Source organism: Gallinula chloropus (genome assembly GCF_964237585.1).
Source record: "Gallinula chloropus genome assembly, chromosome: 11".
Lineage (NCBI taxonomy): Eukaryota > Metazoa > Chordata > Aves > Gruiformes > Rallidae > Gallinula > Gallinula chloropus.
The window spans coordinates 11,282,741-11,303,559 of record NC_140096.1 but is presented as its reverse complement, the minus strand read 5'-3'; the positions used below and the strand labels follow the sequence as shown (position 1 = coordinate 11,303,559).

General features: G+C 38.3%; 1 protein-coding gene across 1 annotated transcript in view; it reads right to left on the bottom strand.

Annotated features, from left to right (window-relative positions):
- LOC311195834 (connector enhancer of kinase suppressor of ras 2-like) overlaps nt 1–20,819 on the bottom strand; it is a gene marked incomplete at its 5' end in the record, with an annotated part of 188,889 nt that overhangs the window by 33,480 nt on the left and 134,590 nt on the right. Inside the window, 3 exons of the mRNA XM_084269273.1 lie at nt 3,039–3,073; nt 15,020–15,273; nt 16,209–16,295. Of these exons, the coding sequence (XP_084125399.1) occupies nt 3,039–3,073; nt 15,020–15,273; nt 16,209–16,295 (376 nt within the window). The remainder of the gene's footprint in view (nt 1–3,038; nt 3,074–15,019; nt 15,274–16,208; nt 16,296–20,819) is intronic.

The window sequence follows — 20,819 nt, the reverse complement described above, 5'->3', positions numbered from 1 at the left end:
CAAGTTTTTTAATCTATAAAAGTTTCCATTAGGTGAAGAAAATCAGACTATTTGCCTGAATTTATTCCTGGAACTGGCTATAAATTACTAGGCAGTGTATTACAGGATCTGTCAGGCTACAACATGCTCTGAGCATTCTGTCTGGGCACCTGTGTGAAACGAGAAACACATGTCAATGTGAAACACAGAGAACTTGAATAACAACTCCATCGATCCACAGCAGCTAAAACCAACTAGAAACTGGCACCCATGCTTTGCTTGGCAAACACTTGGGAGCTTTACATTTCTAGGTGCGAGGGGATGTGAAGCCCTCTTCAACCTTCACATCTCACATTCTGAACTACTTCAAGTGCGATCTGGTTGCAGCTCAGGGTCAAGACCATGATAATTAATTTGAGTAAAACAGAAATAGAATTCAGCATGCAAGAAAATATATTTGTGCAGAGAAGTGCTGCACCTCATGTGAAACTGCTGTAGGGCTGGTTCACACCACCAGGTGTGTCGTGACGTGCAATTATCTACCCGGTCACAGGAACGCATTTTGAGCTACCTTGCCTGGATTGAGGATTTATACTTAGGTTATTAGAATCTCCGTATCTTATGCAACACATTCCTACTACAATAGACAAATTCCCACTGCAAATTAATTACTGAGTCTTTTGTAGTGGGATTTGAAATCCCACCTCAGCTCCATGTTGGCTCAGCTGCTGGCTCCAGGCTATGACTTCACACCAGAGTAACAGCCAACTAGCTCAGAGGCATCTGTCCTTCTCCACAGTCACAAACCACTGTCAAGACTGAAAGTTACTTTCAAAATATTTATCTTCATCTCTTCTTACCTTGCCAGTGTTAACCACAACTAAAATAAATAAACGCGTTTCCAAAGCATGCTGCTGGGGAGATGATAAAAGCTATTTTTATGCTTCACTATTTACAAAGATGAAACATGTGAAAAAGAACCCAAGCAGCATTTTCACCTGAAAACCGAGCACAAACAGTCATAAAAACTGTTAATCCAACCAGCAGTTGGGCAACATGTGAATGTTAAAGTTCTCTTTCTGTCACAGGCCTGAGGGATTAGCCTAGCAGAGCAAGAGCTTCAAACCCCAAGTCTCGGTGATGATGTCCCGGTTGCATTCCACAGGCATAGTCGGAATCCACAGGTGTCAAGTTTTCCTATTACTACAGAAAAGTTTTTCCTAAAGTAAAATGAAGATAACAGGACACGGTGAACACTGCTGAGCACACAGCTGGGGGTGTGTTTGCAAAAAAGCTGTGCAGCAGGGACCACCTGTTAGGGGCCCATTAACACCTTCTCCTTTGTGAAACGACAACAAACAGGGTAAGCTGCTTCCAGCAAAACAGAAAATAAATCGGCTGCTTCTGCAGGAAGCATTTAATTCAGTTTGCTGTCCTACAACCCTGAACACTCCGCACATTTACTGATTCCACCTCCAGTTGCACAGTGTAGTTTCCTGAATCACGACACAACTTGCCTGTGGCTGCTCTACTTTTCTAGCGTAAAAGCAGAGCTCAGATTTGCTGCGTTACCTGTCTGAGAGGGGCAGAGTTTCATGTGGGAATGGACAGTCTCTCACAGTGAAAGAGGGGCGTGGGGACTCTGCACGGGTGGTGAAAGTCTCTTCCCTGGGCACAGAGCTAGGCTGTGTGATGTGGAAGTGCCAAAAGCATTTGGAAGAAACCAGAGCTGCGATGCAGAAATAGAAATACCTGGCTTTTATTCTGCTCAAGGCTAAAAAATAGCTGCTAGGCTTGCATTGTCCTCATTTCAAGAGTTAAAGGTGATAGGTATTCATAGCAATGTTCTGTAGTCTCAAACTTCTCATTTAGGTGCTGGTGTTTTCAGTATATACTCCCTGCAGCCTGTGGTACATTCTCCTATGTGCAAGAAGGGTCTTTTTCTTTTTCTTTCCAAACAAAGAGATGCAATTGCACCACAGAAACTGCACAGACCACTGTACAGTTAATGAAGAAAACTCTAGTTCAACAACTACGTGAATCTAACCACACAGTTTGTCTCCAGCTCCCCAAAGCCTAGCTATACACAGCTCAAACCTTCTACAAGTGCTTATCTCAGCTGATTTTAAGCCACAAATTTGCCCACATTTCAACAAGTCACATGTCCCTCGAAAATATCTCTGAGCAGATGAGAGTAGAGATTGCAGTGCTGACAATCCTGAAAAATTAGGTACTGGGTGACTTGTGTTTGGTGATCAATCACTGACACTGATGTGCCTCAGCGAAGAAAATCATCAACTATAAATCCTTTAGACCTGTGAAAGCACACTGTATGTAACTTTATATTCAGAGCATGGTTTAGCTTCTTAAATAGATTTACGCCACATACGAGATGAAAAGATGTGGAAAAGAATAATTATCCATATAAAAACAGATTCCAGTTAAGCTTAATTACAATGTCCAAGTATCTTCTAACATTCTTTCAATATGACTTCTTGGATGCAACTAGAATATGAACATACTTCATCAGATAAACTGCAAAGTAAGACAAAATTCATTAGTGTGTCCATCAGAATTAGCTGATCATACTCAAATGCAAGGGACAAACTGAAGTCCCCGTTCTCAGTAGTTATACAAGATAAGCCACAAATATAAACTAATTTTTCTACTGGCTGAATTGGCACGTAGATGTTCATTGACAAATTCTGCCTTTTATTTCCAAAACTAAGGCTAGACAGGCATTATGCTTTTCATCCTCAGACTGATTCTGAAATACTCCATGTCAGATGGAAAAAAAAAGAAGATGAGGGAAAACATCTACTACTTTGTAGTAGCATTTTTTTTCTGAGTAATTTTTAATAAACTTACATCTGAAGTATTTGTAAAACCTTTGTAACATATATTTATGTCTGATAGAGTTAGCAAACAAGTTATGACATTTACTAAATTATATTAATGGCTTTCTCACTAAAGTCTGGAAATACTGGAGCTAAATTTCTAAAAGTAAACAAGTAAGTTAATTCACATATATTTAAATACAGAATAACAGAAGTAATTACCTTTCAGTGTCTCCTGCGACTGCGTCCCCTGCTCTCTGAAGAAGAAAAAAAATAGTATTAACCATGACTGAAGGCTGTACTTCCTTGGTACACTCACATAGCAGTATCTACAGCGAAAAAACTCAGAGGTAAACCACAGCACACATTCTATAACGGGAAAAAAGGAAATGGAAAATTAATTTCCATTTCTAACTAAATGTTATTTCACAATGAAGATCATGTTTAAAGCAGTTCACGTAGGCTCTCATTGTGTATTTTCATCTGCCACGTATTTGTGATCAAAGCTCTTATTTAAAAGGAAGGAAGGTAAAAATGTGTCAGAATCTCAGTGTTTGCAAAAATGTTAAGATCTGAAAGGGCGTTTGTGAAGTGTAGAGGACAAATATTACAACATAGACTACAGAATCACAGAGGAACAGACTGTAGAAGATTTTACAAACAATGATGAACCTGCCATGAAAACTTCCTTAGGACGGTTTTCTTACAGCTTTAGGTAACTTGATTTACAACACTTGTTATTCCTCTAAGAATATATTGAAAATGTGTTGGAAACCAACATATCTTTTAGTAGTTTGTGATTCAGGATTAAAAGTAGTATCTTCAGACTGGTTTTGTTACTTTAAACCAAGGTTTCTGATGGAGAAGCTTTTCCACCATTAAACCCAGTTTCTCATCTTGAAATTACAAAAACACATATTTGTTAATAATGCAGAAATCTGCACCTGAAAGAAGATGCTTTCTGAAGAACCCAAAAGCAAACTTTATTTTTTGAAAGTAGAAGGTTTGTGGCTTAGTAACGCTACTTTAGGCGTACTCTAAGATATCTGATCACATATGACTTCAGAGAAGATTTCTACTGAAATGCGTGCTGCAGATACCAGGGGCAGGAAGCCTGCTGGGTCTTGTGTAACCACATAGGTATACACTAACAGCCTGTATTTCTGAGAAAATGTTAAAAAAGTTCAAGGGACATTTTGCAACTTCCCTTCTTCATGGACCCCCTGGTGTACTGATATACAGACTCACTTACCATTTACCATGCCATTTCCGCTATAGATGATTTGCCACTTGAAGCAGGCAAAAAATCCCTAAGTGATCGAGTTGGCCTCATAATAACTCATAAGGTTGGAGGGATTGATGATACCACAGTACCTCTAAAGTATCTCAGGAGTTTTGTCACCTGCTTGCATCTAATAAGACTAGTTATCTAACCTAAGGTCAGAAAGACTTTTTCCTCACAGCAGGGCCATGTTTCCACCTTTTCCTCTCAATCCCGCCTGTTATCATGTCCAAAAGAGAACCAGCCTGCTGCAGGAGCATCAAAAACGTACAGTAGGATTATTAATGACAAAGATTTTTTTCCAAACTATCAAGTACATGAAGGTATTACAGCCTATATGAAGTCAAAAGGGAATCCATTGTGTCAGTACATGAAGTTTCATAACCATCATTGCAATGACCAGAGAGCTGAAAATTAAAGAATGGTAAGGTAAGGAGCTGCTTCTGGTTGGGCAGCTGGTTGTCCTGGGTTTGGCAGGAATTGAGTTAATTTTCTTTCTGGCAGAGGGTGCAGTGCTGGGTTTGGGATTTAGGGTGAGAACAGTGCTGGTAACACACTGTTGTTTTAGTTGTTGCCAAGCAGTCAGGGACTTTAGCTTCTCATGCTGACAAGAAGGCAGGGGACACCCAGGGAGCTAGGAGGGGACGCAGCCAGGACAAGTAACCCAGACTGACCAAAGGCTACTCCATACCTTGACCTCATACTCAGCATAAAGGTGGCTGGTCAGGGCGAAGTGCCCCGGTACACACAGTTTGGGGAGGGTCCAGCTTGGGGTCAGCTCTGAGCTGTACGGTCCAAGTGAGAAGCTGCATCGTGTATCAGGTTCTGTGTATTTGCTCTAAATGCCATTGTTATTTCTCCCTCCCTGTGCTGTCCCAGTAAACTGTCCTTATCCCAACCCATCAGCTCTGCCTTTGTCTTCCCACTTTTTTCTCCCCCTCCCTTCCCCGTCCCACCCTTTATTTCCCTTGGAGGGTGTGGGTGCGTGTCTGTGTGGCGCTCAGCTACGGCTGGGGCTAAACCACAACACCACTGCACTGTTCTGAGGTGTGGGTGCTTTGAATAAGATGTTGCCACAGTTAACCCTGCTCAAACCAGAAAACAAAGCTGCCTGCAGCACAACATGAAGGGCCCACACAAAGTTCTCACTGACACAGGCTTTCCTGTCTAGTCCCCTCCACAGTAATTAGGATGATACAAATTTGACAAGTAACTTTTTTTTTGCATTAAATACTAGTCTTTTACTTGTCCTGGTTATTGAGTCTGCTAAAAAAATCTGTAATTGTATCAAGGATGGTCACCACTTGAATAAGACAACTTTGTTGGTGAAAAGTAGTGCAATGGTTCCCTTACACTTAAGAGCTGGGAAATATCCTACATATACCTTGTTGAAATTGGGCAAAGGTAGGAGCTCCCCATTGAGTAGCTGAGTGCACAGGACCGTAACGGGCTTTCCCCAGTGTTATAAACAACTTCATTCTCCTTAGAGTACACTGAAATCTAAAGAACCTACAAAAATTAAAATATGCCATCTAGAAATATTCCTATTTTCTCGAAGCAGACTTCAAAAGACACCAGTGTACATTTACTACAGCAAAACATCTGGCTGAAGAGCTTCAGTAAAATCCTGCATAATAAATTGCTGCTGCTAAGGCACTATTAAATATGAATGAACCAACCTGATCATCCCTGAAAATACTGTGGCCAGCCTAATGAAGTGGCGTGTGCCCAACCAAGTAAGAGAACTTTGACACAGCAGCAATACCCTTCCTGCTGCTATAAAAATTATTCACCCTGCAGGGCTCAGAGACTGCCTTCTCACAGCCCTCTGCTTTCTGTTAGTGCTTTTAGCAACTACAAGGAGGGGAAAGAATTTCTTTAGAGTGATTTCTATTTATTTCTTAATTAGTAGAGGCTTTATTTTTCCAGAACTGTTCCCAAAATTAAAGCAAAGTGTTTCCTAAATCAGGGTTTATCCACTTTCCCAACTGGGACCATCCCACACTCCCCCTTCTGACAAAAAGCCATTCTCCTTGCTCACACGGTGCTTCCTTTCATTCCCTGTATTACCAGTGTTCGCTACCGCTGCAGAACTAGCCCCATTATTCATTCCCTTCCCAAAAAATGCACAAAGAACCCCTACATCATGGGTCATCACCTTGGATCATGGCTCCAACTCTCCCTTTGATCAGATATGGCTTGGATGCTGTGAATTTATGCACGTTAGGCTAGACATACTAGAATGAAATGTGCTTTAGTTCATGAGGTATGGTATTCCAGAGATCTTTCTTTCAGCACCACTAATTTTTTTTTGCATTAATGAGCAATAATTTTCAAAGATACAGAATAATCTAATCTGATTAAAGAATGGTCTGTAGTAGGGAGTTTTTAAAATGGCTCTAAAATAGGGGGAAAAAGAAAAAATATGAGTTAAACATTTAACTACTCATAGGCTATGCAAATTGTAACTCATTATTAGTTGGCAGCAATTTAGAGAAGAGCAAAGAATATCTGTATAAATACGGATGGAGAAAATCATTGATAAAAGTACTTGAAAGGTATTTGTTTTTTAAATGTAATTCAGATGCTAGCAATAGAACACATGCTTTACTTTCAATGCTTTTTAGTACTTTTAAATTTTTACCAATACTTATTTTATTAGGAAAACAAAAATCTTTACTCCTGCCTCATTAATGATACCAGTATTTAAATATGGACACGAGGGATTACTACAGATTTACACACATATACATATGTACAACCTTGTATTTGACTGAATTGTTATCACTGTCACTGGAGTACAATGTAGTTGCTAGCTTGAAATGCCAACCTTATTAAAGGATTTCTGATAGCCTGTGTGGACCCACCACCCCCCTCCCCCCCGCCCTGGCATTTCTAGATATGTGCACAAATGGCCAGAATTAATTTCCTTGTGTAACTAATTACACACACAGGTACAATACTGACAGTGACTTATCTGTGGTAGACCCTTATCTGCAATTTCAGCAACCTTATATGGAATTTTTTTGAGCAGCTGCAGTGTTATTTTCCTGGTATATGGAAAACAAATTGCCTTATCTTGGTTCCCGAATGAAAACTTCACTTCTTTATTAAAAGGCCACTTTCATGACTAGCAGCCACGTGGGAGGCTCAGGAAGCACAAGTCTTGTCATGCTGTCACAGACTATAAAGCACAAATTCTGTGAAATTCAGGTCACTGGCACCTATCAGACTTCTTTCCAGTCAGCTCCACATTTATGTAGCTCTGGGGATTTTAGTGATCTACTTCTGATTTACACAAGTAGAAGTGAAAGGACAAGGTCTATATGGTCTAAGTAGATCTGATGATTTGGTCCCAAAACAAATCCTGTAGAAATGCCTAATTATCCCAAAAATTCTCTAAATAGCTGATAACCAAATAAATAATTTCCCTGAATGAGGATTTCATGATGAAATGTTTTCTCCGAAGTGGTAAAGAAATCACGTAAACCACAGAAAACAAAAGAAACCTGAAGTGCAGAGATGGTGTGAAAACATTCAGAGGTTGCTATTTGTTTGCTGTTTACAAGTGGAAGATACTGGAATAGTTGTTAAGGAGACTGGAATAGTCTGCTAATGAGCGCTTCCAGGGCCAAATGCAATATATTCATCCCACCTAGATATGTTATTTATTCAGATGCAGAAAAAGGTCTGGATACCTGTAGGATAAATACTGTCCTATACACACATACTGAATTCCCTGTAAGAATTATTTCTTCCTCCGCTTCCTTAACTCACAAGTTCCTTATCCCAAGCATTTTGTTACATGAAGTGAAACAGTGGCTTTGTTGCCAGGGGTTTCACTTACCTCTCTAGCTCTGCAAGCTCGTGCTTAACCCATTGAAGACGCTTGCAATATTGTTGGGTTTAGCTAAAAATGAAAGCAGCCTTTTGAGTTTTTCCCTGCACTCAGCTCTCACAGAGGAGTGGAAATAACTCTATACAAGATTTATAGCAACTACAGTGGATGCTCACTTGAAATATCTGTTAATGTTTAGAGAACAGCTTTGTATTTCAGCATGGAAAAAGTACAAATTTAAAGCCTTAATACAAAGTACAGGGAAGGTTTACAGATTTCACTTGGAAAAGACAGTGCAGTTCTCCCCAAGGAAAAAAGCCATCAGAGCCCTAATACAGTGGGAAATCCAATTGCATGAAATCATACTGTTGGAGATGGAATGTATTCCTAACTGCAGCTTTCTACTGTCACAAAGCTCTAACATCTTCTCCTGGAGAAGTTAAGAACAGCCGACATGCAGCCTGATACTTGGCAGTGATTTTGCTGCACAGGATTCCAAGGGAATGGAAAGGGATGGGGAAGAAGGGGAGTGCCTGAAGTGGGAAGGATGTAGTATAGCTCAAGAAATTACACAGGGAGGGAAAAGGACAAGTGAATCCTTCCTTTTTCTCACTTCCCCCATTCCCTTCGGTGTCCTCTATGCAGGACGGATCTCATCTGTCATGCAAGGCTTTCCTCCATCCTCCAAAACCCCGTCCTCATTCTCTTGCAGGGAAAGAGAGGAAGCCTGCTGAGAAGGCGCAGAAGGAAAGGACAGGGCCTAAGGCCTGAGCCAGAGAGCGGAGAGGAGGGCTCAGAGGTGAGTCTTCAGAGTGCAACCCCTGCCTGCTGCATACTGATCCTTTTGTCGGCAGTGGAGGAGCTGGTGTTTGTATTATGAGGCAGATGAGTCGGCATATTTTTATTTGGTGAGTTGTTTTGGATGATAAATACTGAAATTATGGCAGCAACAACAGCAGTTGTAGCTAATATTTATTAACAAAGGCTGAATCATATCAATCCAAATGGCTGTTAAATTTGTCTTCAGGCTACATATACAAAGTCAGAAATAAAATACCTTTTTTTGATAGCCTGGAGAAATAATAAAAACAAGCCTTAAATGCTTTTGCTGAAAGGATACGATGCAGTCGGTCTTAGCTCTGTGGTGACTTTCTGGAGTCCTAGGACTCCGGAATACTTCACAAACTACAATTTACACATGAAGGTACTGAAGGTTAATGAGAGCTTCATTTGCTGACTTTCATTGGTAGTTCATACTCATTTGTTTGAAGACTGCAGAATAAGGTAATTTAAATACGCTCTAATACAGCAAAAATTACCTATTAAAGCATCCTGCGTGTTTGGATAAAGACAGTCTCATATTTGCTTTGCTGTAGAGCATCCTAATATAACTATCAATTTAAAGAACTCAAACAAACAAGGTAGCCTAAACATTTGGAAGCAAGTGGTGGAGTTGCTGAAGCAGGAGTCACAGGCCAGTGCAAATACATCAGCCCTCACTGCTGCAGTGGGTTCAATGCAAAATTCAGGCCCTCCCCTGACACACAGCCTGACTGGAGCCCAAGGCAGGTCTACAGGTAACAGAGATGCTTGTACCCCAGCTCAACTGCTCAATTGTTCTACAGAGATGGATGCTTGGGTCAAGATGCAGTGTATTATTTCAGGAATAAGCTCAACCAGTTTTTTAAATTGATTTCAGGTTTGAAAAGGTATTTTTATAGAATTCAAGGACATAGTTCTAGTCTAACACTGTTTTGGGCCTTTTTTTCTTCAGACTCAGGTTTATTTTGAAGTTCTTGATTACTGAGTGAATATGGAAATATAAAAACTCTTGATGTTATTAACAAAAAAGAAAGTTTCTCAACACTATTCCCCCTATTTCCCCTTGCATAATAAAATGCCTTTTCCCTTTGAACTGCCTATAGAAAAATGAAGAGTAGTTTAAAGAACTGTGTCTGAAGAGTATTGTGAAGAAATAGATCACTGGACATTGCTACTGAAGCTACATACTTGTCAGCTCAAGCCTTCATGTGTACAGTTGTGGTACAGTACAAGTGGAAAATAATCTTATCTTACAATCACCACAATGGGGCAGAATCAGTTTGACGTTACAGGAGCTAGAAAGACTTTTTACTGGCTTCTCTGAGCAGCTAGATTCCCCATAATCATCCTCAGGGTGATTTCTCATACCTGTAAGGCAGAGAAAGGTTTTCCATATTACAGATACTTAAAAAAAAAGCAAAGACAGAATTTACTCAGCAATTCAGAAAGGAAATCAAACTCTGAGGAAAGTAATTGTCATTCTTGACAGTTCCCACAGTTTTGCTTCTTTGTGCAAAAACCAGGAAGGAAGAAATAAAACATGAGCACTTTTGCTACAAAACTGGCAATAAGACTCTAGTCACACAGAGCTGAATGCATGTGATTCTCCCAGACTATCTTAATTATTATACTGATCATAGTAGCACTCAGACTGCCTATCATCCCAAAAAAGTGTCTGGAACATCTGGCTTATCCCAGCATGCATGCATTAGGGAAAAAAACAGCTCTGCATTGTTTCTGCACACATTTCAGTTCTCAGCATGTACCGTTAAACTCAGAGCTGTTTGTCAAGCTGCCTTCTGCAGCTCCAAGAACAGCTAAAGAGCCTTTACATCATTCTGTGCTAAAGGCGTGTATCACTGACTTCCTGTGATCAGCAGGAAGAAAATAAAAGCAAGTTAAGCAAGTTCTGCAAACGACCAATAACCCCAAGCTACTGTAAAGCTTCAAATTCTCTTTAAAATAAAAAGCCATGACTGCTGTAACGTTCTCAATGACTTCCCTACAGCAGCCAGGATTTCTGGTTTACTATGTAAGGAATAGTGAAATGAAAGAATCAATCTTGAAAATAAGCCTGTTCTAGACACTGAATTCTAATTCACAAAAAGTTTACAAGATTCAATATTTTAGAATCCATTTTCCTGATATACGATGCTACAAAAGGAAATATCAAATTACTTTGTTAATAATAGGCCCAGAGCATTTATCACCAAGTCAAACCAGATAAGAAATGGTTATATGAGGATTTAATGTAGAAACCAGCAAATTAAAGTTCAGAGCTTCAGAACCTGGGCAGTAGAGCCCCACTGGTGAACATCGCGTGGGTTTTCAGACCGGGTCTGGAGTAAGAACTCCCACAGTGCTTCTAGGCAGAACCTGGTTTCCACTGTGCATAATGTCACTGAGCAGCAGATGATGTACACATCACTAGAGCTTTTTGAAAACCTGAACAGACATTTAAAGATGGAGAATAAAAATGTCAATGCACACCTGGTCTACTGCGCAGGAATATTATTTGATGTTAATTTTCTTCAGAGCAAGCTCTGGTAACACAAAATAAAGCCATGGCCAGATCTTAACTCCATTCTTGTTAAATCCAGTCCGTTCCAGTAGTGCCCTTCAGTACTGCTGTAATGGATTTACTTTTGTGATATTTAAAGACATATGCCTCACTATTTAGGCTTAATCTGGTAAATATGTCAATTCAGACGTGCAAACATAGGAAGTCATGTTCTAAGAAGCACTCTATTGATTAATACTAATTACAGCAGCCTTGTTAACTGTAATTGACTCTTCCTCAGATTCTGTGACATGCATGACAGATGCATATCAATTAAATTAGAGGTAGAAATATATCCTGAAAGGGGCAGTGTTTCTTGACAGTAATACTTTACTGCAACATAGCTTTATGCATCATTTTATATCCTGGGCATACTGCCAATATTGCATTACCTAAATATCCATTTTATACAGTAACCGCCTCCTTACAGCAACTTATGAAATCAGTCTAATTGTTTAATTTTAGGTTCCAATTCAACATTCCTTCCAAAGCATCAATCTAGTGGTGAATCCATGCAATTACCAATTTTGTAAAACTTCTTATGTCTCTGTCTGGTAATTCAAACTACTGTTAAGTAAGTGCCTTTTGGGTTTGGTACAGATTTATGTAAGTATGCTTAGAAAATAAAGCAGTGGCTAAGTGGCACTGTGTATCTCAATTTCTCCATCCACCATCTTATACTGGCTGGATGATAAGACACTATCACCTTCCCTCTACTGAAGATGATTAAGATCCTATTTAATGTTATCAGCTCCATTTTTCAGAACATTTATCTGCATTGAAATTTTGATCTATATCCAAAAGTTGTTCTCAGCAAGTGTTAAGTGAGAGGAATTCATGAAAATTCGAATACAACAGTTGGGCAGTTTTGACTTTGATAAAAAAACCAACCTAAAAGCCCCCCAAAAGCCAAACCAGTTTTGTCAACTGATAGCGCAATCTGGAGGTAGCTGAGATAAGACAATACACAGCCTCAAAGAGCAAGGAAATGTAGGCTGACCTCAGACTTTTTTTATATATAACAAGTAACAAAAGCTGCTTCATGGTAATTTCTTTAGGCAAAGATCTGAAGTGTCTTCTTTTGATTAACCTTAGTCTTGTAGAATGAATTCTTGATAGAATAAAGTCTCATTATCCAAATAAGTAAATGCATTGAAATGCTTACAGAAATCCTGATAACACATTTAGACACCAAGGAAATTAGATGATCGACTTAAAAATTAAAGTTTTATCTACAAATACAACTGTTATTTTTCTCTTCCTTTTTGATATCAGAATGGCTTTAAATGCTCTTTGATGTCGAAAGTGTTCATTCTGGGAGCTATCTTTCACGATAGATGTGCCAAACAATTTTTTGCTTCGCTTTTCATAATTCTTTCAGTATTCAAAGTGGAAAGATGTTAATATGAATGATTCTGTACTGGCAAGAACCCACAAAAACTGTGTCAGCAACTCTTGTATATATGTCGACTCAGTTCCTCTTGTATATTTATAAGGCAGTTGACTAACTGCCTGGGATATTCCAACTCCTATGACTATCTCCTGAAGGACAGCAAAGGTCTGTCTCTAATGCTCTTCGGAAAATTTATGGTGATAAGATAACTTACATCACTCTGTCAGTCCATGAATAATCATTTTACATGTGTCCTCTGTAATTACTACACATTGTAATAGAGTTTGTAAAACTGGTGCTGCACTTCCTGTTTTTGTAGACCAACCGCTGCCGTTGTCTCCTCCCATGATACTGCCTTTTTTTCCACTTTTCTACATTGCCTTCAAACCCTTTACACCTGAGATATTATGTCTTTAGGTTTTTCTTTATTTCTTATGTTATCCTACAATATCATACTAATGATTTGTAGCATCTGTTTATAAGAGTTACACCTGCTGCCCAACACTTGTCTCCTCATAGTTTCCCTGAAATGTATGACTCATGTCATTGCTGGGCTAGAAGGGCAGTAGATCTGATTCAGTTTCTTAACATACTAAAGTGTTAAATTCTGATTGAACAGAATTAACCAGCAACTTTTATCACGACTTTGCCAAGAAATTGTTCTGCCTTGGAACTTTAAACAGAGGTTGTGTTGATGATGTGACAACAGGCTTGACTCTGGGAACCTGATCAACAGCTGCTATTATTTAAAGGGTGCAATTAGCAGCTGCACCCCATATGACCCATCTCCCTTTCTTTGGAAACCATGCAAGTCAACAATCATCACTCTTCCAGAAATTAACTGAAACCAGTTGATTCATAGAATCATAGAATGTTCAGGGCTGGAAGAGACCCCAATGATCATATAGTTCCAACCCCCCTGCCACATCTACCAAGTTATGAAATATTGTTTGTTTGTTTTTCCAGAATTGCACAATAATTTTCTCATCCATCTGAGCAAACCAGCTACTGCTTTTCTCCCTGAATTTCTTCTTTGACTTTGTGATACTGATAATCTCCCTAAATTTATGGACAGAATAAACATCTCCCACTAAACAGTCACATGACTTGATTTATAAACTACTTGACTTTCTCTCAAGTTGGGGAAAAAGACCTTCCACCTTTTCCAAAAATATTATCTTCAAGTGGCATAGGAAGGGGAAACGTGAATTTCCTGAACTCAGAAGAAAAGTATCTGAACTTCAGACTATCAAATGCTGACAGCTTGCGGCAAGAGATGAATCGCTGGCCATATTTCAAATATATCCCCTCAGGTGAACCTTACTCAGCTCTCAGACTTGACGCAAATACAGTCATCTCCCAAAATTTTCCTCGGAGAAACACCAAGACCTAAATGCAAAACTCCAGAGAAACTATCTACAAATCCTGCTTTTTCACTTACATCTTTCTAAGAGGAAATTCATCATGATTACAAGTTAGATACAACTTGAAAAGCTTCCATACCAAATGTGGGGAGGAAATAGGCTTTATCAGTAAGAACCTGCCCAAAAGGTATTAAGGGTTGAGTAGAAAATACTTTGAAACTACTACCCTGTGTCACAAGAATGGAGCATCCTGCTCCCATATAGTAGAACCATGAGTAAAATTTAATATTGCCTCTATAAAAGTTGATATGTACCTACAAAGCATGAGCAGTGAGAACTGATGTCTGCAAGGTCAGGGATTATTTCAGGATATCCAAATCAGTACCATGGAACTCAGCACTACCAACAGGCATGAGAAGTTAGTGCTTTTTCCTTGTGGCTACACAGACTAGCTGTTCATTCATCCAGTGAATTATATCATCTCCATAGTTTTTAATCCAAAATATTTCCTCTGTTATCTGTATGAACAACTTCATGTTACTCGACTGTGGCCATGGCAGTACAGTTTAAACAAACAGGAACTTCATTAAGCTTGCCACCAGACATAGTGATCCAAGTGGAAGGGATAGAAACTAATCTATAATTATTATCGGAGGCTGAGTATGGGATCCTTACAAACCTTGGAAAAAACATCAAATGAAACTAATCTCAGTGAGACTGAGTAATTAAGAGCACTATTTTACTTAAAGCATCTGGTTCCTGCCTTGCATTTTTCCATTTTGTCTAGACTGTTCTTATGGGAAAACTATTGTGATACTTAAAAAAATACAATATTAAAACATGAAGTAGAAGAATATGCTGTTATACCTGTATCAATCCTAAAAGGAAAACATTTTAGCCATTTGCCAGGTACTTTATGTAAAAGGTTTTTGTTATGTACTCACGTGATAAAGTGGAACTGTATTGTTTTCTGCCAATGAGAAATTCAGGACATCTTGCTGTCCAGGTTCCAGCCTAACATTGATAGTAGATGTCAGCACAGATGGACTAACGGGGTAGTTTGGGCTACTTGTAGTTTTGCCCTTTTTCCTTGACCTACGACCTGTGTCCCTTTTGTTGTCTTTTTGTGTCAAAGGCTCTTCTTGGATAACCAGTATCTTGTCATCACTCAGATACCGCAGGAGTGAATTCTCAGAGTCAGTTGTTGGAGGAGGGGGGAGGAAAACAGAAACATTAGTAAGAGCAAACAAAGAGAGAACTGTTTTGGCTGCATCTGTATTCTTGGCTTGGTTAATTCCACTGAGGCTCTGTCCCCTGCAGACAAACTTATTTGTACCAAGGTTCCAGTCCAGAGCAAAGTAAGTCATTGGCACAGCAAAGGTGGTGATGTGTACCCAGGTACTTGCAAGACAGATAGTATGAAGCTAGTCCACATCATCTGCCTTGTGCAACACAAAGTATTAATCCTGTCAAAAGGTTTCTGTGAAATAGAAAAAGATCATCTCTTGGTACTCTGTGTGTATGCAAAGTGAATTGTGAGGCTTGTGCTGGACTCCATATCACCCCCGTCATTTCAGGCAAAATATTTGTAAATTGTATCAATCTGGGGCCATTCCAGACACAAGGATTGTCATTTCAAGGAACCTGACAAACTGGAATAATGGTCTTAAGGTGATGTGCAGTATTCTTGGGCACAATTTCAAAATTGGAACTGGGCAGGCAACAAGTCTGAGGAAAGGAATCTGGCTGTAACAGTGAAATACAAGCTAAACATAAATCAGATTTGGAATAAATCAAAAGAGACTTGTGCCTTAAATGAAATTTACTTTCTCTTGGACTGGAAGATTACTGAAAAAGGTTGTTTAAAACCTATATCAATTTTTTCCTATGTCTCAATCTGTCTTTTTTGCCTTGATGTTTATTTCTTTATACTAGAATTGGATAGAGTAAATCCCTCCTAATAATACAAAATTCTAATTTTCAGAAAACTCTGATACTAAAACCAGCTCTTTTGTGTTCTCTGTGGCTCTCAAGAAAAGTAGATTTGGTTCCTGTGATGATATCTTCATGCTTCTCAAGTAACAAAGGAAAAAAAATCTTGGAGAACAGCAGAAAAAATAATAAAATACTCACCTCTGCTTCCCCTCTTGTACATGTTCTGTTCTTTTGACTCCCCTATCCAGCTGTACTCAGTAGGCATAGAAACAGGCCTTAGGTCTCCTGGAAACAATTCAAGATAAACCAATATAATTTTTGAAGATTAAAATTAGAAGGCTGTAGAGTAAGTAATTTAAGTTGGAGGCATGACATGACCCTTCAGAGCAATCCCTTTTGGCAGCACCTATATGTTATTAAATCGTAACATTACTTGTGCCAGACTCTTCATTGTCTCAATGTGAAGGAAAGTACCACTGATGTTACTGCTAATTGTACAGCAGATCACAAATTTAATTTTAAAGTCTATTCTGTGAAAACTTGCTCACTCTTTAAATAGATGTTTTGGAACAAGGAAATAATCAGTTTTTAAATGCACTCATATGCTTTAGTAAAACTAGACAGATTATTAATACAGCAACAACATTTCATATTTATCAGTTAAGCAGTAAAACCTATCTGACCTGGAAAATCACATGGGGAGTAATGAGGAGAACTCATCGTTTCAAGGAACATTAACTTCAAATGTCTTAAAAAGAAAACACGGTGAGCAGTTTGGTAACAACAAAAAAGAAGATTCAGACATTAGGGGTTTAATTAATGTGAGTTTATGGCACTATGGCTGTAAGATATTAATGTGGGTTTCTCATTCCCTACTATGGTATCAGCAGAACCTTGATGGCAGGCCATTAAAACGAGGAATACTACAAAACTGACTATAAAGCTTTAGCACTTTGGCCTTATTAGTGTGTATTATCACCAAAAACACAGAAACACACCCTCCAGATTATGGGTTAAGTTCTGTCTGACCCATAAAGTCAAAGATTCCTTTCTCTCTGTGCCAGCTGATTAAATTTAGTGTGCTGCTTTAGCACTCCAGCAATTTTTTTTCAAGTAGTTTGCTACTGTTCTTTTCCCAGGGTAATTATAGAATTTGAATGTGAACGAGAGTTTCTTTTTCATTATCGGTTTCCCTGGGTGGTTGAGAATGACAAAATATTTTCTGTCTAAAACGATTTTGTATTCACCATTTTTCCAAAATGCAGCTTTTTACCTACTAAAATGTGGGAGGATTTAAGAACAAAAAAGATACAGAAGACAAGTATGCTGCAGGATAACAGGATTTTCTGAAAATTTCAATATACCTGCAGTACTGACATTTTCCCATATTATACTTCTGCTCATACAATAATAGTGTATAATTAATTGTATGGAAAATACACGCAGTTTCCCTGTCTGCCTAATAGTTGAAACTACTTTAGACTACAAATGTATTACTAACTCCTAACTTGAAATTTGGTCTTACAAGAATAATATTAAGGAAAAAACAAAAAAAAATCCAAACAAATTTAAAAAAGGAAGAATCAGTGGTACAGAAAAGAGTGAAAAACAATTTTATACCTTAAAACCAAAAGCACATAGACTAAGATTAACATCTTAAATTTAGTAGCATTTCTGTAAAGAGAGGAAAAGTCTGAAGCTCTGAAGAGATTTGTTATGCAAATGCCAGATGCCATGGCATGATCAATGTCAAAAATAGAAATTTAGGCCAGGAAGCACACAAGCCACAGGAACTAGGAATTCTGCATACTGCTTGTTTTACTTCCAAGTTCTTTCCCAAACAAATGTAACCTATAAACTGTTTTAACACTGCAACTTGGATATTTTTCTGAGGAGTAGAAAATGATTATGTACGACTATAGCAGTATAAGTTGAAAGAAAAAAAAAGAAATATTTGTTACACTTTTGCTTCTAATACATAAACAGAAAAGACTTGATATGCATTGCCACGAGGACTCAATACAATAACGTGTTAGAGTTGGACTAATATAAGAGTATAACTCTTATTTTTTAAAAAATGCACTGCAGTAGTGATTAATACAACCTTCATTTTCACAAGTGGTTTGTGAAAACAGACTTTGTATTTGCTTCCTTGGATCTCCCATATATTATCAATCTTGAGGGTCTGAGTGTCTCATCTACCTCATCCTTCCACCTACCAGCTGCAACTGGCTTCCAATAATCACTTTAACTCTGTTAAGTCCATAGCTAGAATTTCTGAACTGTGGTTTGTGAGAGTCCCAGCTGTAAGGAAAGCATCTCCTCAGCCATGGAAGACTTCACAAGTTGTATTTTCCTTACTTTGCCCATGGCTATCTGGTTCCACCATCAGATATCTGGTTATGTGATCTGCTGTAAATCCCACCTTTCCACCAGGAGACAAATAGTCCCTTTGATGGCCTGAACGTTCAAAGGTAGGTCTTTAAGTCCAAGAAACACAAAACATTCTACTACACTAGAACAAAATTTGGATTTCAAAGCCTGTTAATTGACAGATAATTTAATCCACAGTCTAAAAAATTCTGGTTTAACAATTGTTTTTGAAGCAAAGGCATGTTCCTGAGACTTTAAAATCCTTCTAGATTTTCAGAGTTACAGAAAATCAGATCTATCCATCATAAACGTGCGAGAATCTTGCGTGGTAGTGTGATCAGGCACAGAGCCCAACACTTTAAGTCACCATTCAGCATAAATTTATGAAAGCAAGCCAAATACATCCATCTGGCTCCAATTTTAATCACAGTTAAGATTTATCATTCATTCTGATTTCATTTTAAATAGATGTCACTTATCAGGGAGATCAAGGCTGAATATTACTACACTTAATAGGAATCCTGTTCCTCAGTGTTACAGATCTTTCAAACACCCAGTATATGACTCCACAAGTTTCTGAATATATCCTACATATAGTTCTATTAAAATTTCCCCATTCTGAAAGGGGATGTATATATATATACACACATTCATTTGTATATATATATACACACAATCTGTCATTTCACAATGGATATTTTGCCACTTGCTACCATAAATCCAGCTGTAGCAAAATACAAAGCCAGGACAACAGTTGTGTTTACTTGATAAACACAAGCTCCAATTGCTTTCCAACTATTAGAATCACAAAACCAGACCCACCCTTGGAAAGCTGAATGTGCTTTGTTGGGAGAGTCTAGCTGGGATGAATTATCACTCTAGCTGCAGTGAACTATCACCGAACTATCACTGCAGCTTGAAATATTCTTGCAGCTGTCATTGCTTCAGTCTTGAATTCTACCCTCTGGGCTCTCTAAGCAGCAAGTGAGATTACCTAAATCTGACTCATTAGCCTAAAGGTAACGTGGTTGAAACTCTAACCCAGGTAAGTTATGTAAACTATGCCATAGATACTTCACATATAGTAAGAAAACCTCAGCAAACATTTACTGACAAAGGAAAATACTTGTAAATCTCAACTATCAAACTCTGTCCCCTGAGGCCATCAGTTGCCTGCTGTTCTAACACTGCTGGTGGTAAGAGCTCCTCAGGCTGAGAATAGGAAAGAGAAAGCTGCTTTGTCTCCAAGTACTAACAACTGAAAGCAGCGTGGGAAAATATATTAAATAACATCCATGGTATGAAATCCTGCACCAGAGTAACCGGTTCTATGGCAGAGCAACAGAATCAGAGCCTGGAGTGTCAAGGATTTCTCCTTTTTGCCAGCTGTGTTCTATTTCAGCTGTTATTGGATCTTCCACTAGCACGGCCTTTGGTATTATCTCCAGTGAACTGCAGCATGTTTTTATTATCTCTCTTCTTCACAGACACGTTTTTCTTTACTACTCTGAGCTTGTGAGAGGTTTTCCCTTTTCTAGATATCAAAGACAAAATATTTAAGACATTTTTTAACAAAATGAAAGAAAAGAAAAAGTCCTGAACCTCGGAGTAGGGAATGAAGTACTTGCGGATGGCATCACACACAATACATAAATAAATATAAAAGCTAGAACATGCCCACACAGCATGCTGTGATCAGGAGCTTTCTCAGGCTCAGAAATATTGCCATTTTCAAAATCATATATAATTACAGTTTAAAAAGAAATCTTTTATCTTAACCCCGTAAAATTTACAAAAATAACTTACAGCCTGGAAAATAAAACCACTGCAAATATCTGGAGAACACACTGCTGTAGTTCCAGTATTTTAAAATTCATCAACCATGAAGCAAATCAGTTGTAACAGATGAGGAAAAAAATTCTCAGCATTTCACTTCTAAAAATGCTTTTTATAGAGAGTTATGCTCATATCCAAGCACATATATCTGTATATCTGTACATTCATATGGATTCCTTTATGCATGAAATTTCTGTATAAAGTCAGAGTTTATTTTTGTATTAATAGCATCTTATTTAAGAATTCATCCTACTACAATTTTGAAATACATTTCTAGTATTAACAAACCCATTTTAGACCACTACTTGTGTAATTATATCCATTTAACACAGTGTTGAATTTTGGAGGGCCTTACATCTTACAGACACTTGCATACCACAAGTCAGTCTTTTCTGCCCTTCCATTGAGGTTTAACAGTCAAGAACACTGTGACTAGGATTATATGCAAGAGCTTGTGAATGAAATTGACTAAGTCAAGATGCTACCCAAATCATATAAGCTTAAGCATCATCCCAAATTTTATTTATACAGTGCAGAATCTATAAATAACTTGGTCCTGATGTTGAATGTTATCTTGGAATTACATTTATTCCCTCACAT